This window comes from Pleurodeles waltl, chromosome 5, assembly GCF_031143425.1.
Source record: "Pleurodeles waltl isolate 20211129_DDA chromosome 5, aPleWal1.hap1.20221129, whole genome shotgun sequence".
NCBI lineage: Eukaryota > Metazoa > Chordata > Amphibia > Caudata > Salamandridae > Pleurodeles > Pleurodeles waltl.
This window is the reverse complement of record NC_090444.1, coordinates 1,662,296,136-1,662,313,404: the sequence shown is the minus strand read 5'-3', so window position 1 is coordinate 1,662,313,404 and position 17,269 is coordinate 1,662,296,136. Positions and strand designations below refer to the sequence as shown.

The following is a 17,269-nucleotide window of genomic DNA, read 5'->3' as shown; positions in this document are numbered from 1 at the left end:
CCCTATGGGTGGCAAAAGAAATGCTGCAGCCCATAGGGATCTCATGGAACCCCAATACCCTGGGTACCTCAGTACCATATACTAGGGAGTTGTAAGGGTGTTCCAGTATGCCAATGTGAATTGGTAAAATTGGTCACTAGCCTGTTAGTGACAATTTGTAAAGCAGAGAGAGCATAACCACTGAGGTTCTGGTTAGCAGAGCCTCAGTGAGACAGTTAGGCATCACACAGGGAACACATACATATAGGCCACAAACTTATGAGCACTGGGGTCCTGGCTAGCAGGGTCCCAGTGACACATAACAACCATACTGAAAACAAGGGTTTTCACTATGAGCACTGGGCCCTGGCTAGCAGGATCCCAGTGAGACAGTGAAAACACCCTGACAAATACTCACAAACAGGCCAAAAGTGGGGGTAACAAGGCTAGAAAGAGGCTACTTTCTCACACTGTCATAAGCATGTATGTTCTGATTTTCTACCATGACCTACTTCTTACCAGTTAAAGTGACCTTTTGGACAACTCAGCTAATCACCAGTAGGCAAGAACTGTTTCAAGTTTACTGATGCTTTTTACAACATGTGAGGACTCTTGCTGTCATTAAACATTATTATCAAGATATTTATTCACTTTGATGTATTCATTCCTCCCTTTTACAGTAATTACAGTGATGTAGCAGTCAGTGTGGTTGTTACGTCCATTAGGTTTCTTACCTTGCTTCAAAGTATGAGGCACCATGATACAAACTTACATTTGGATAGGTGCGCATAACCTAATATTGGGGTTAAAATTGTTATTGTATATTTTATTTTCATGCTACTACTTGCTTATTAAATAAATAACAGAATATACTGAAACAGACACCACTGTTTAATTTGGTGAAAAGGTAGGTGTTGACAAATCTAACCGTTGTTTAGCAATTATACTCTAAGGTCATCCACAAACAGGTGCTATATGAAGGCATTCATTCATAAATTTCTGGTATTATTGAATTCTAAATGGATCGCTCACTGTTGAGAGCTATTTCAGGAAATGGAATGCATTTAGAATACTATTAGCATATCTTGTTTTCTAGCAAATTAGCATTATTGTATGTCACTACAGCTGTCTCATGCACATGACCTCTTGTCTTCTAAAGGAATGTGTTCTTTTTTCTACAACTAAGGGTGTCTAGTTCCAATATACAGGATGCTTTACGTATTTTTGTAGGGTAACCTATAGCTCATGTACCGTAACACTGTTTCATTTTAGATTTCTCTAAATCAAGGAACGTGTCTTTTCTTCCTTTTTCTGATAAACCTTTTTATATTCCCTCAGCCGTCTTGCTATCATAGATATTTCAGGAGTTGTAGCGTTCCTGGATTTGGAAGCACGGGTAACTGACAGCTCAGGACAACAAGTGATTGGAGAGCAGCTGAAATTTGAACGCAAAGATGTGTGGGATATGAAATGGGCAAATGACAATCCTGATTTATTTGCCATGATGGAGAAAACGAGAATGTATGTGTTTAGGAATTTGGATCCAGAGGTACGATTATACACAAGCTAATTTGTTTAGAACATGCATTCATCTATTTTCAGCTATGTGATTACTTGATAAGCAAGATAATTTTGATCTCATAGCATATTTGAAATCATTAAACTAATAAGAGCTAACATTTCTGCACACGTTTTTGTAAGTGTCTGCTTGGTCACATTTGTTCTTTAAATTCTTACTTGAATTTGGATGGCCATATCTTTCAATACTTACAGACGTACCTAAAGTGTTGATGTTGAATAACTTAAAAATCTGGTACAGATTCCATAAGAATTTGCTGCTGCTACTTTAATAAACACTTGCTTCAGCACCTCTTTTATTGTCATGTATTATGGCCAATGTCATTTACACATATTACAGCCTCAAAGAATTTCCATTACCACATCTTAAGATATTTATAGGTAAACAAAATTAGATGACCTGGGAGACCCATTGTGATGATCTGGGATCAATGACATGATGAAGTGAACCCAAACAGAATAAATATGCTTGAAAAAGGTTAGGACAGATGAGAAGGCAACAGAGTACTTACAGGATTGAGCAGAAATGATGAACAAATAACTGAAAACCCTGCTGAAGGCAATGCATGAATCCTAATTGGAATTGGGAAAATATGTTGAAAAGAATTTAGTTGTTAGTTAACTAGGGTGTGAGCTGTGGTCAAGTAGCAACCACAATTTTTGTCAGGGTGAGACACAAGCCAACCCTAAATTAATGTGCTCAATCATCTGATAGCTTGGCTCAGAGCACTCAGGGTTAATTCAGAGGCAATGTGTGAAGTAGTTGTGTAACACTTTAAACAGTAATAATGTGAAAAACACCACACAAAAAGGATTTTACACCAATTTACAAAAATTTAGATTTCTTTTATAGGTTAATCAAGACTAATACAACAAAAATCCAATAAGTAGGACGAAAAGCACACAACGCCAATTATGGGTATCTGGTTGCACCGGGCCAGGACAAAGTCACAAGTTCAGGCTGACTGTGATTGGGGTGTGGGTCTGCTACAGGGACCCAGTTAGGCCTGCTGTACTAAGTACTTTAAATTCTTGTTTGCGAGGATGTGTTAAAGATGTGTTGTGCAGCTGAAGAGACGCTACAGATCTGAGGTGCAACAAGACTGCAATGCAAGGTCCAGTGTCGTCATCGAGGATCCTGTCAAAGAGAGGGCTTGAGATACGAAGTCCGATGTCAAGGATGCATCACACAGTCAGGACACTGTGTCAGTTCTGGGGAGACACAATGAGGAATCCAACATCATTGAGACTGCTGACGATGAGGAATGTGAGGGCCTGCCCTGAGCACAGTGGCGGTTCCAAAGAGGCTGTGGGCTGCTGAGGTGATATCAGTCTTTGCAACGGGTCTATTCCATGCAGCAGTGAAAGTGCTTCAGTTCGGCTCTGGGTTGCGCTGAGGAGCAAGGGAGATGTTCGTTCTGCTGGATCCACAGAGGCTGGTAGAAGACTTTAGGTCCACTTCCAAGGGTCCAGGATTGGGCTGGCACCACTTGGTAGGGTAGCTCCACAGACGGCAGAGCCCAGGTACTGGGGTCGAGGTTGTTGAAGTCACTTTGGTGGTCCTGCGTTCAACAGATGCAGCTCCAGCCCTTCTGACCCATGCAAGAGGGCAGCAAGCTGCAGTTCAGCACAGCGGGCAGGAGCCCAGTAGATTGGTAGACCTTTCAACAGCACAGCAGTCCTTCCCGGCAGAGTATCCACAGATCCACAAGTGTACTGAAGAGTTGTAACCTGAGGTCTAATATGTATGCTTCTCTACTTATCCATCCTTGGGCCTTTCTTTGAAGTGGAGGAAACTTCTGGATATTTCTACCCCCTGAGGTATCAGGCATCCCCTTCCTTCCTGCCCTGGACCCAGCTTGTCTGGGGTCACAATAGACCAGTGACAAACCCTTCGTAAGGCTGCTCAGGCAGAGCCATTGTGATGTGCAAGTGCAGTAGGTGATATCACCTCTCCCTCATTAACCCAGAGTAGCCCATCCTGCCAACTCCTACCTTCCTTTTGTCTCCCTATCTGGGAACAAGGCACAAGACCAACTGTGAACTACACCTAGTCATGTGACCCAGGATCAGGCTACAGATACTAAATTGTTCTTAGAGTGGCATTTTCAGAAGTGTAATTAAAAATCAGACATTACCAGTAAAGAGGGCTTTTATTTACAATTCTTTAGACACCAAACTTGACTTGTCAACCTTCTCTCAATTGGAAGGTACAGCTTAATAAATGTAATAAGGTAACACCAATGTTAACCTATGGGAGAGATATGCCTTGCAGTAGTGAAAAATGAATTTAAGAGTTTTTCACTACCAGGACTTTTAAAACTTAAAAGTACATGTCCAACTTTTTAAATACACTGCACCCTGCCCCCTGGCCTGTCCAGGGCCTACCCTTATATGCATTAAAAAGAAGGTTTGGGCCTGGCAAAAACGCTTATTTTACCAGGTCGCAATGGCAATTTAAACTGCACATACTGGCTGCAATGCCAGGCCTGAAACATGTTTAAAGTGGTACTTAAGTGAGTAGCACAATCAGTACCGCAGACCCACTAGTAGCATTTAATTTACAGGCCCGGAGCACAGGCAGTGCCACTTTAATAGGGACTTCCAGGCAAATTAAATATACCAATTGGGTGAAAGCCAATCGTACCATGTTTTAAGGAGAGAGAACAAGCTCTTTAGCACTGGTTAGCAGTGGTGAAGTGTGCAACAAAAAATATAGAAGGAAGAAGGCAGAAAGTCTGGGAGTAACGCTGTACAAAGGGCAAAGTTCAACATATGTACATTGGAGGGTGGGCAGAAAATGCAAGACGGAGATCCATGAAACCCTTTTTGCAGCATATACAGGTAAAAAAGTGTAGCTGTTGATCATATAAAGATGGCTAAATAATAGTGTTTGCCTTTGTGTATGAGCTCAGTACTGAATAAATGTGTTGTTTGATGTTTGATAGCTGGTGATATAACTAAAGGTTTAAGAAATTAAAATACAGATAACTTTCAAAAATTCTTTGGTGTTTATTGTCATGTTTTAATAATCATTGTATCCAGCCTACTTTGCTAAAAATATTTTAGAATGTTTTACGTTTTGATTTTTAGGAACCAATTCAAACCTCTGGATATATTTGCAATTTTGAAGACTTAGAAATAAAATCTGTCCTTTTGGATGAAATATTAAAGGTAAAGTACAGTTACTAAACATTGAGAATTGTGAACAGAAACTCACTGTCATATGACTGACTGGGAGACCGTGTGTAAACATATTGATTTACACTGATTCAAAATAGATTTTTCACCTTTAGAATCCAGAGCAGCCCAACAAAGATTACCTCATGAACTTTGAAATTCGGTCTTTACGGGACAGTCGGGCTCTGATTGAAAAAGTTGGCATAGAAGATGCTTCTCAATTCATCGAAGATAACCCTCATCCCAGACTATGGTAAAACATATTTTTATGCACTGATCAAAAGTAAACCTTGTGATGAAATATATGTTATCCCTGAGTGCAGTGGTTCCCAACCTTTTGGCCTTTGTGGACCCCCATGTTATCATTACTGGATCCCGGGGACCCCTACTGAATCATTATTGGTATCCGGGGACCCCCCACCACTGAGACAGTACGGAAAGCTGGGGACCTAATCAGTTAATCTTATTTAATTTCCTAAGCAGTCATAGACCCCCTGACGAGGCTTTGCGGACCCCCAGGTGTCCCTGGACCACAGGTTGGGAACCACTGCTTGAAGTGCATTCAAACATTATGGTAGCCAATGTGTACACTTGTTTATTTTGTTCTTCAATTAGGAATGCTGAGTAACTGAAAGTCATTCTAATATGAGGACTTGTCCGAAGAGGAAGTTAGTAGCTTAGGGTCTGATTAGGATCTTGGCAGATGGTATATTCCGACAAAAATGGTACATAGGATATAATGGGATCGCACTACGTCGGACGGGATATCCGTCACGTTTGTGACAGAGTATTGCATCCGCCAAGCTGGTAATCAGGCCCTTAGTGGTCTTCTTAGGCGAAGTGCCAGTGCAGTTATTCAGTACTTAAATATGCACAATTGGCTAGTTAGTACATTCACTTCTTAAATTTGAAATGGAGAGTACTAGTCCTTTATTGACGGCGGTTGAATATTTCAGTGGGAGTGTACCGGCTCTTCTCAGTAGTGAACGGGTATTCTAAGGTAGTATGTACCGGCCCTTACATACTTCTATTTCAAGGATAGTAGTCGCTGCAGCTGCAATTCTGTTTAGAAAATCATATAATATGACTTTTTTGCTAGATAAGGAAATGAGCGAGAAATCCAGTTAACACAACCCCGTTTCACCGTGACCGGATGGGAATAAAAAATATTGAAGAGGACATTATGGCTTGAGCCGTGCACAGATATAGATAGAAAATTAGAAAAAAGGTAAATGTTGACAAAATACTTGAAATTGCCATGGTTTGCAGAAGCAAGGAAATATTTGTTTTTTTCTAAATTTAGTTTAGTTGCACCTTGTATATGCACCTGGCAGAGTGATTTATGCCTGACCAGCAGACGAATGGCGAATTGACCTGTCTGTGTGGTTTCTAACACTATGCTGTGCATTCTTGCACTGACCGTCTTCCTGGAATCGCATGCTTGCCTAATAGAAAAGCTTTCTTTGAAGAAATATTTTACACATTCTTTTCATGTAAAAATAATCGGCCTTTGGTGAGATACTGCTCTTCGAGCTCATACTGACAAATAAGCTCTTTTGCCTCACATTTGTGGTAGAATTTCCTTCACGAGAATAATTGACATAGCCAGACGAGAAATACAAAAGTGGAAAAAGAAGAAATGTCAGTAGCAAAAATGCAGTTTATACTGGCATTTTGTGGAATGACATACCTATTATAGCGGGCTCTCCCACCGCTCTTCCAGTTTAGGAAAGAAGCGAATCGGCCAATCAAGACATTTTTGTTTCAACCTACGGTAACCGAAGGGTAGTTGACAGAACTGTGAAACTCCATCCTCCAAGTCATATCAGCCACTAGCTCCATTGCCTCCAAGCATTACAACAGCAAAGGGTCTGATGCTCAAAAGAGTTGAAAACGTACTGCTGTATTCATGTTTCTAAATTTGGAGACAATTTCTAAATTTTGTATTAATGTGGAAAACTGCAACAGACATATATTCCTAGTTGTAGTTAGAACTATTTTGCATATTCTAAGTTCTTCCCACGCAAAGCCATTTGTTCTGCACGTGATTCTTAAATGCCTGCTCTCTCACCAACATTGGAGGTATTCCCATCCTGGATACTTTTTTTACTCCTGCCTTTGGCGCCTTGCAGAGGTGTGTGAATATTCACAAACTTGCAGGTTTGTCATTATTCCCTTACTTTACAGGGCATCATTGCTCTGCAATGTCAGCGCTCTGCTCCTACAGGCAGACATGCTCACATAGAATATTACACCGATATTGAGTAATATCATATGTGAGTAATTTACTTTGCAGGTGTAAATTCGCATTTTGGGAATACAGAGAATGAATGCACTCTTGTAAACCACGCAATTCACACTCCTACTTCCAACTTAGGTGACCGAATGGGTTTGTGTATCGCACCCTTTGTGAATCCACCTACAATACACCATATTTTACACACTCCATGCTCTCTCTCTAGCATCCCCTTGCTCCTGGAAGCTTAGTTTTCATAGTGTAACTATCCCATATAAAGAAGTTACATGTCACGTATAGTATTTTAAAACACTACATATGCTTAATATTTAAATAGTAATGCCCTGAATACTTAGTAAAATCTGTCATCTTATACAAAGTGAGACTTTCTGCATACATCTTGAAATAGCGCTCTGTTTGCGCTGTGAAGTTATCTAAAGGGTAAACCTGATGAGTGTGATTTTCCTCCTGGGAACCTTGTTTCTGAGTCTTTCTTTTGCATAGGCGCCTTTTAGCGGAAGCTGCTCTACAGAAACTGGATCTTCCAACTGCTGAGCAAGCGTTTGTGCGCTGCAAAGACTACCAAGGCATTGAGTTTGTGAAGAGGCTTGGGAACCTTCAGAGTGAGTCCATGAAGCAGGCGGAGGTTGCTGCTTACTTCAGCAGGTTCGAGGAAGCTGAACGTATGTATTTGGATATGGACAGAAGGTAAGACTTCTAAATTTAACACTTCGAAATTTTACGTACATGTACTGCAGTCTTTTGGAAAACCAGATGAGTTTCAAAGGGATTTTGACAAATGTTGTACTTTCGCGCTTAGCAGTCTAAAACGCAAAGGAATCTAGATCCTTGATTTGTAATTTCAGTGGTCCAAATATATATTTAAAGGAAGGTAAAAATTTGGCAGTTGACCAAATTCCAAAGTGGTGGACCACCACAATTGCCCTATGTAAAGTTGCCTTCCAGTTTAAGGTTGTGTGTGATAACGAAAAGAAAACTGGTTTAACCCTTACAATAACTATATATATCTACACATATATAATTTCCTCTTTTTCAATACCTTAATATATTCTGGGAGTGTGAATACGTATATATTTGAGTTTGTATTTGATCATTGTGTGTGGATATCATGTTAACTATCGTTACATACTACATGACGTAAGGTACTGTACATTGGCAATGCTCTGCTGCAAAGGTACCTTTTTTTAACAAACCGGTATAGCACAAAATCCAGTGGTTGGAAAGTGTTCCCTCTGAATTTATTATTCTGTCATGTTGTGCTCTCACTCACTTTACTGCTTCCAACTACAGCAGCCCTTTTTCATTCACTGCTCACTGGGTGCTTTCCTCTGAAAGTAGCTCTTGGGGTACTTGCCACAGGAATATGAATAGGAAATAAAAAAAAGCATTAGCAACACCAATATGTCTCTTCTTTGTGACCCATTTACTTTGTCAATGGTTTTTAGCCACGTTGCAGAGCACCTCGAATGCTGTGCAATGGGGCTAATGTTTTTTTAAAAAGCCTTTGACGTAGCTGCCTGCTTCAATTTGTAAGACGATAGGGTGGCCCATGTTGACCCAACCTTCCTATCGTCTCATCCATCACTGGAACGCCTTGTAGTTCAGGCATCCTATTCCTCATAATTGTCGCCAGGAGCCTTCCAGGAAGATGGAACAGTATGCCAAGAAAATCCTTCTAGCAGGTAGCCTGGCTTTAAAATCTCTAAATGCCACCTGTCTCCTCGTATGCAATATGCAGACTCTCTGGGATATGGCACAGACAATCCTTCCCAACTTACTAGGCCAGCTGCAGCCCCACTTCTTCAAGCTGATTGGGATGGACATGCAGGTTATTCAATCTGGATTGGATTCTGAGGCCTCTGTCGCCAGAACTATGGGAAGGTTCAGTTCTCTACATTGTCATGCATGACTGAGAAACAATGGTTTATCTCAAGATGTCCAAAAGACCCTTAGCCGTCCCTTTTGATAGTTCCTGTCTTTTTGGGGTCCAAGGCTGACTGCCTTAGAAAGATTTAAAGAAAGTAAGGCCACTCCTAGGTCATTGGGCCTACGAATCCAACAGAGGGACTACAGCCAATGAAGGACATTTTGAAGACTTTCACAAGGTTTTCCTTTGCTAGGCCATCAGCAACAAGCCTCACAGCAACAACAACAGCAGGCATACCTACTGTGTAGACAGTATAGAGGCCGGAGCAAGAAAAGAGCATGCCCGCTACCACTTCCTCCCCCCCCATCTCCTCATCCTTTTCCTCCACAGCCACTCCACTGGGAACTAGTTGGAAGAGGGGGTTACCTTCTTTCAACAGGCCTGGAGTGCCATTACTTCGTAGCTATGTTTCCTATAAATTGTGGAATGAGGGTATGCCCTACCCTTTCAACAGATTGCTCCACGGGGACACGGTTGCTACTCCCAGTAATTTCTGATCCACATATAGTCTCTCTCTGTCTGTCCTAGACCTCAGGGTCCTGAACTGCTTCCTCAAAAAGGAAAAGTAAAAAATGGTGACCGTAGTTCAGGTTCTGCTTGTGTTGGAAGCAGAGGACTGGATGGCGTCTGCCAGTCTGCAGATTTCCATATTCCAGTCCTGCTGTTGCACAGGATCTATCTTCGAATTATGATAGGACCAGCACACTACTAGTTTGTGTTCTTGTCCTTCCATTTAGTCTAACTTCAGCACCACAACCTTAACAAAGGTGATGTGGAAAGTAGCTGGGCTTATCAAGACCAGCTCCCTAGAGAGGGTGTCAAGCCACTTGCAAAGACAGCAGCATTGCTAGTCGACCTGAGCTTTTCCATCAACAAGCTCAGATCCCATCTGGTGCCACCTCCGCACACCCTGATTATAGGGGCAGTACTGGATACCACATCGGGTCGAGACTCTCTTCCCCAGAGGGTCCAGAACATTCAGGGTATGAATCTGATGTTTCAGAATGAGCTTGTGGTCCAGTCCTTATTGTCCGTTAGCTTCCACCGTTCTGTTGGTCACTCATGCACAATGACACATGAGGGCCCTCTACTGATGCCTTTGCAGACGGTGGATCCAACGTGGCTGAGATCTTCAAAAATCTGTCATGACCACTAGGGACACTCTGACAGATTTGCAGTGTGGAAGGAATTCTGACTCAAGGGAAACTGTCCCATCCACCGCATGCAATGACAACGGTCATCACGGATTCCTTCAACCTATTGCAGAGTGTTTGTCTGGAGAAACCAGGGAACAGAGTAGCAGGGGTTGCACATCAGTCTACCAGAGTTACAGGGAACCTGGCAGGCCCTGAAGACCTTCTTCCCTTAGTGGTCAGTCTGTCCAAATCTTTATTGACAATACAACTGCAATGTGGTACATCAACAAGCATTGGGAAGTATGGTTATAGTTTCCCTGCTGAGTAGCTCTGCAGCTCAGGTCCAGCCTGGACCCAGGGCCATTGGATCTGGCTGGTAACCAACTGTGTTCTCAATGTGAGAGCAGACAGTCTCAGCCAGTGTCATATTGCCGACCACGAGCGGCATCTAAATCCAGAGACTCTCTTACACTTCCACTGTGGATCTCCTTGCTACTCATTTGAATGCCCACTGTCCGAAATACTGTGCCCTCCAGTATCTGGTGCAGGGAGCTTTCTTGGGCGTGTTTCCCTTGAAATGGAGCTTTTCACTACACTGCACATTTCCTCCATCACCTTGGTTCCCAGGTCTTAAGGAGGATTCGCCTCAACATGTCCCAAGCCATTTTGATAGCCCCAGATGAAATGTGCTATATGCAGACCTGATGCACCTATCCGTCTGTCCCCCTGCTCAGCCTCCCTCACAGGGCAGACCTCTCACCATCTGAGGGGCAGGTTCTTCACACTAACCTTCAGAGCCTCCACCTTTCTGCTTGGACACTGAGCAGGGCAACCTAAATTTATTTTCCTTCCCTCCTGAAATGGTGGATGTCATTTTATTTGCCCGTAGACACTCCACCAAAATGGGGTACTCGGGTAGATTAAGTAGGTTTGTTAGGTGATGTGTGGACAACTCAGTAGTCCCTCTTCAGGCTCATCTCTCGGACATCCTGTGTTTTCCCCTATCACTAGCTCTACAAGGGTGCGCAGTGGGCATGATTAAGGGATATTTATTAGCTTTGTCAGCCTATCTTTGACTTTCTGATCAGCTGTCCCTCTTTAAATAGGCATCCCCACTCAAGGACTGGTTCAAAACAGTTTGGTCTTTTGATAACTCCCCTTTCCACAGCGAGTATCCCACTAAGATTCAGCAAGATCCAGATACTCAAGGCAACAGGAAAGACAACAGGAAAGATAGCAGGCCAGACCTTCAAAGGAATCCAGTAGGTGGCTGCTTACCTCTGGCAGAGTTTGTAAAGATATAGGGTGATGGATACAACATTGCACAGCTGTGGAAGGGCAGATGAAAAAGGTGGGCACTGGTGACTGTACTCATTTGTAGGAGGTGAGCTAGCAGTCGGCAGAGGAACAGGAACAGTTCCGGCAGAGGGCCCAATCCTGGGGCTGGAAAGAGGTTAGAAGGTGGGAGACCATGTGCTGTCATCCTGGGAAGGTGCCACACATTTTAACAGATTTCCGACAAACAAGAAACAGCAGCCATGCAGGCTAGCAAAGTCCAGCAAGTGCAGTTAGACTTTACTACAAATGGATACAGATGCTTATTCTGTCCTGCTGAATTACCAGGTCCAGTGCTTCATCCCAGTCCCCCTTGAGAAAAATCTTCCCTGCCTCCGGCTCCTGAAGTCTTCGTGTGTAGTCTGGTCCAAAACTCCTATTAGCCGAACAGACAATACAATGCACAGCAATCAGGTAGTTTTTTTTAAGTCTAACGTGTTAATTTAAAATTGCCTATATGCAAGCAGAATAATGCTTGGCAGTGTCAATTCAGTGGACCAGCGCTTCCGCCCCAAATCAGTTGGAGCATATATTGCTAAAATCCTTACACATGGCGATCATTTTTATAGAATTTTTCTCAATACAAATGAATGGCAGCGAGAGCATGTGACTGCAACTGATAGTAACTAAAGAGCAAGTGTCAGGATATTCTACAAAGGGAGACCAGCTAGTGGTCTTCCTGCCCTTTTTTGAAGAGCATTGACATTTCCATAGGGTCCAGGAAACATTGTGTTTGACCACACTCTGTTGGAAATGGCCTTTCCTGCAGGGCCACCCCCAAACTTTATGCCTTCCTACTTCTCTTTTTCTGACCTAATTTTTGGTGGCCTTAGGACTGTGCACACTTAACCACTACTAATCAGTGTTGAAGTGCTCTCTCCCTAAAATATGGTGACATTGGCTCATACCCAATCAGCATATTTAATTTACTTGTAAGTGCCTAGCAAAGTACACTGCATGTGCCCAGGGCCTGTAGATTAAATGCTACGAGTAGGCCTGAGGCACTGAGTGTGCCACCCACATAAGTAGCCCCCTAACCATGTCTCAGGCCTGCCTTTGCAAAGCCCATGTGTGCAGTTTCACTGCCAATTCGACTTGGCATTTAAAATTACATGCCAAGCCTTAAATACCCCTTTTTCTGCATATAAGTCACCCCTAAGGTAGGCCCTAGCTAACCCAAAGGGCAGGGTGCTATGTAGGGAAAAGGCAGGACATGTACTTTTGTAGTTTATATGTCCTGGTAGTGTAAAGCTCCTAAATTCATTTTAGAATGCTGTGAGGCCTGCTCCTTTCATAGTCTAACTTTAGGGCTACACTCACATGTTGTTTGACTGGTAGGTTCTGATCTGAAAGGAGTAACAAGGTCATATTTAGTATCGCCAGAATGGTAATACGAAATCCTGCTGACTGGTGAAGTTGGATTTAATATTCCTATTTTAGAAATGCCACTTTTTGAAGGTGAACATTTCTCTGCACTTAAATTCTTTGTGTCTTACAATCCACGTCTGGCTGGGTTAGTTGACAGCTCCCTTGTACATTTCACTCAGACAACCACAAACACAGGATGCTCAGTCACACTTGCACACATCTGCATACTGAATGGGTCTTCATGGGCTGGGAGGGTGGAGGGCCTGACACTTACATGTCAAAGGACAGTGGCCTGCCCTCACACAGTGGACTGCCAAACCCCCTCCTGGGACCCTGGCAGACAGGATGGAACTGAAAGGGGACCTTGTGCACTTCTAAGCCACTCTTTGAAGTCTCTCCCACTTCAAAGGCACATTTGGGTATTTAAACTCTGCTTCTGGCCCTACCAACTCAGACACCTCTTGACAAGATATCTACTGGGAAAGGAATTCTGAACCAGAACCTGCAACCTGCTAAGAGAAGCAGCCTGGCTGCCCATAGGACTCACCTGACTGCTTTGCTGAAAAGGACTGCTGCCTTGCTGTTGCCCTACTGCCTTGCTGCCCTTTGGCTCTGCTGAGAAGTGCTCTCCAAGGGCTTGGATTGAGCTTGCCTCCTGTTTTTCTGAAGTCTCAGGGACAAACAGACTTCATCTTTGCAAAGAACTCCTTGTGCTGTGAAAATCGAAGCACAGCCTGCTGGAATCGACGCACAGCCTACCCTGTGATGAGAAAATCACCACAATGCCGAACCAGAATGACACAGTCCGGCTCCCCGAGTCGAGATCGACGCAGCACCAGCGTTGCGACTGGAACTTCGATGAATGGCCCACTGGATCGATGTATAGCCGAGCCGGAACGACTCAGCCCGACTTCCTGCAAGAGGAATCGACACAGCACATGCCGCGCAACAGACATTTCTCCGCCTCGCCCACCAGATCAACGCAGCTCCTGCGACTCCGCCCTGCACGCCCAGGATTTCTCTGCATCGTCCCCGGGTGTCCAAACACCCCACAATCCGAAGAGGATCCAAGTCTGCGCGTCGGAAATCTACGCAAAGCCCTTGTTCCGTGAAAACGCATCAACGTATTGTCTGTGTGCGTCCCGAGAAACCGACGCACACCTCCCGTTTTCCACGGCTCTCCTCCTCTGCGGATAATTTAGACGCAAACCAGGTACTTTGACACTTATTGCTTTTTTTTAAATTAAAGACTCTATTTATCATTATAAAAGTCATATTTCAACTTGTAATTATCAAACCTGGATCGTTTTGACCTTAATCTTCTCTGATAAATATTCTACATTTTTCTAAACCTGTGTGGTGTATTTTTGTGGTGTTTCTAAGTAAAGCCTGACTGCTCAGTGTCAAGCTACAAGAGGGTGGGCACAGGATGATTTGGATTGTGTGTGACTACCCTGACTAGAGTGAGGGTACTTGCTTGGACAGGGGCTAACCTGACTGCCAACCAAAGACCCTATTTCTAACACACTCTGAGCCTTTGCCTCAGTAATGAAATAATCCTTTCCTCATAATTGCTACCACAAATCAGGATTTGGTATTTTTATCTTCAATAAGACAGTCCGGTATTAAATGTAATTGAATTAGCACCTATCCAGCAGCCACTGCTAGATATGGGACACCTGATGACAAAAGAGACACCTCGGTGTTCTCCTTCACAAACATCACACTGACTGAATGCTGTGCATAAATAACGAATTAAGGGCCATATGTACTATTTGCTGCTTGTGAAATACTATGTACTAGTAGTTTAGTTTGGAAAATTCATATTAAGAATGGTTTGCAATCTCATTTACCTCATTCATATTGATGATGTAGATCATACATTATGACTAACTGACTGAAGGTCATCACAGGAGTGGTGGCCTGCTGGGGCTGGCCAGGGTCTAAGTGGAACCCTTCCCTTTTGCAAACGAGTTACCACCCAACTTGGGGGCAAGTAACTTTTCAATGGTTTATAATCAGCCATTGATATATATGCTATTTGGAAGGTACGCCTACAACACCCCCCTTCCAAATAGCAATTCCTAATCCATTTCTAAACCCATTTTAGGAGTAGGAAAAAAGTTACAAAAATGCTTTGTACATCTGGTCCCAAATACTGTTCTTCCAATTTATATGGTTTACAACCTCCAATGATGTAAAACAGTGACTTGGAAGACTGTTTCTCTAATGGCTGTCACCTCTGCTTACCCACAAGTATGCTCGAAGCTCTTGCAGCTAAAGATATTTAGATAATTGTGCAACAGTTCCTGATTTAATTGATTCTTTAATGCCCTTCTCCTAAGGTATAGTAGTACTGCTGCAAGAACTTTTAGCACAAAGGAATCTGTGTTGTTATACCTATTAGTGGAGTAACCAACCTCCATTCAGTATTGCTGTTTCTTTGCAAAACGCATTTTGTGTTAAATCATTTTCACATTACTTTCTGTAAATGGCACCAGTGTGTTCAGTTTTTACATTCCTTGCTCTTGAGTCATGGAGTAGGAGAAGGAGAATAGAACTCATGTGGGGGGCGATGTTGGCACATATTTTCTCAGGGGTGCCATCTCAATGACAATGACGCTGGAGGCATAACAGTATCTCTGTCTTAAACTGATTCTGCTCTACGGCTTTTAGGAGTATTTCAAATTATAAAACGTCTGTTGGAAGGTATAATGTCCCTCAGAAACAATGTGATAGAAAATAGGTAATTTTTGTCTGTGAGACATTTGGGTCATATTGTGCTTCTTGAGCCACTGAAAAGGTTTGTGTTTGTGTGATTCTTAAGTGCCTTTACTGGCCTTAACTGTTACTTGCTTTTCATTTCTTAAACCCTAGGGTAAGCATTATCATATAATTATTCATTTGCTCTAAAGGTGAGTACTGGTGACATATAAATCATGTTTTACATTTCACAAAGGGCCATTGATAAAAATCAGTAGCATTGTACATTAAGAGCTTTTTCAAAAAGTGAAATATTTAGTCAGGATGACATCATGCTGATCACACACCCAAAATTTAGAACATAGTTTGTTCCACTATTTTAATGATGGCTCTGTTGGTCTAAATTGTCCGTTTGGCGAAGTTCTGGGAATGACACTGTGTACATATATATATATATATATATATATATATATATATATAGAGAGAGAGAGAGAGATACAGATTTATAGATATAGCTATATAAATATAGATATAGAGATAGATATATAGAGCTAGAGATATAGATATATATATATATATATATATATATTTATATCTCGATCTATATATCTATCTCTCTCTCAATACAATATATGCATATATATGTATATATGGATGTATTTGTTTTAATCTGTTCATGCTACAAGAATGCATTCTCTTTACACATGACAAAGTGATTTTAATATGGTCATTAAAATGTGTTTGTTTAATTGCAGAGATCTTGCTATTGGTTTGAGGATAAAACTTGGTGACTGGTTTCGTGTGCTACAGCTTCTAAGAACTGGTTCTGGGGATCAGGATGATACTCTTCTTGAACAGGCCTACAATGCAATTGGTGACTACTTTGCAGACAGGCAAAAATGGTATGTCAAAAATCACAAACCTGCAGTTTCAAACCAGGAATGTCAAACGCTGGTCTAAGAGGGCCTGATCAAAAGCTACCTTTATCGGATCACCATTAACTTTAGAAACCATTTATAGAGATATTTTGTGTACTTTAATTTTCCTGAATATCTGGCATGACCCCAATCATCCTTGATTTATGCATGACACATGTAAATCTAATCATACACAATGATGATAACAGAAAGAACAGAATGGGATATTGCATGCTTAGTAAATTGTATTGACAAAAGATGCTTTCATAGTGGAAAAAAACTATTTGCATTTTGTAATTAATAAGTTCACACTTACCAGTCTTCATAATATTTGTAGTCTACATAAATTAAATTTCCTTACCACACATTTTCAGATAAATAATGTGATCAGTTCCATCGTAATATATGAGTGTATGTATATATATATATATATATATATATATATATATATATATGTTGGACAGTACATGTCATTGTATGTTCAGATCAGTCACTGAAATAGTGACACATTGACCTGGGTTTTGAATGGATTCATGTTTTATACTTGTTTATACTTGTCTCTGTCTGCTGTCATCACTATCCCAATACCATGCACAAGTGTCATGTGTTCTTTCCTCTCTTCCATTTTCCATAATTTCATCTTTGTTGACGGACCTTCATTTTGTCTGTGTTTTTTATCCTATTTGCAGTTGGTGCTGCATGTCTGTCATCTTCAAAGTGCTTGTTGCTTTTGGCCAGACCAAGCCACAGTGATGATTACAGTACCATTTTAAGGGGTTGATCATTAGTGAAATGTTAACCCTGTCCCAGTTTGCTGGTAATTAATGGTAGAGAGAAAGCACACTGACAAGAACCCCACTGATGTCTTACAACTCATGATCAACCTCTT

The 17,269-nt window shown here is 42.0% G+C and overlaps 1 protein-coding gene across 1 annotated transcript in view; it reads left to right on the top strand.

The window, feature by feature from the left end:
• Positions 1-17,269, top strand: part of WDR35 (WD repeat domain 35) — a 267,899-nt gene that overhangs the window by 166,338 nt on the left and 84,292 nt on the right. The window contains exons 17-21 of the mRNA XM_069235987.1: positions 1,318-1,528; positions 4,651-4,731; positions 4,854-4,990; positions 7,478-7,681; positions 16,219-16,365. Of these exons, the coding sequence (XP_069092088.1) occupies positions 1,318-1,528; positions 4,651-4,731; positions 4,854-4,990; positions 7,478-7,681; positions 16,219-16,365 (780 nt within the window). The remainder of the gene's footprint in view (positions 1-1,317; positions 1,529-4,650; positions 4,732-4,853; positions 4,991-7,477; positions 7,682-16,218; positions 16,366-17,269) is intronic.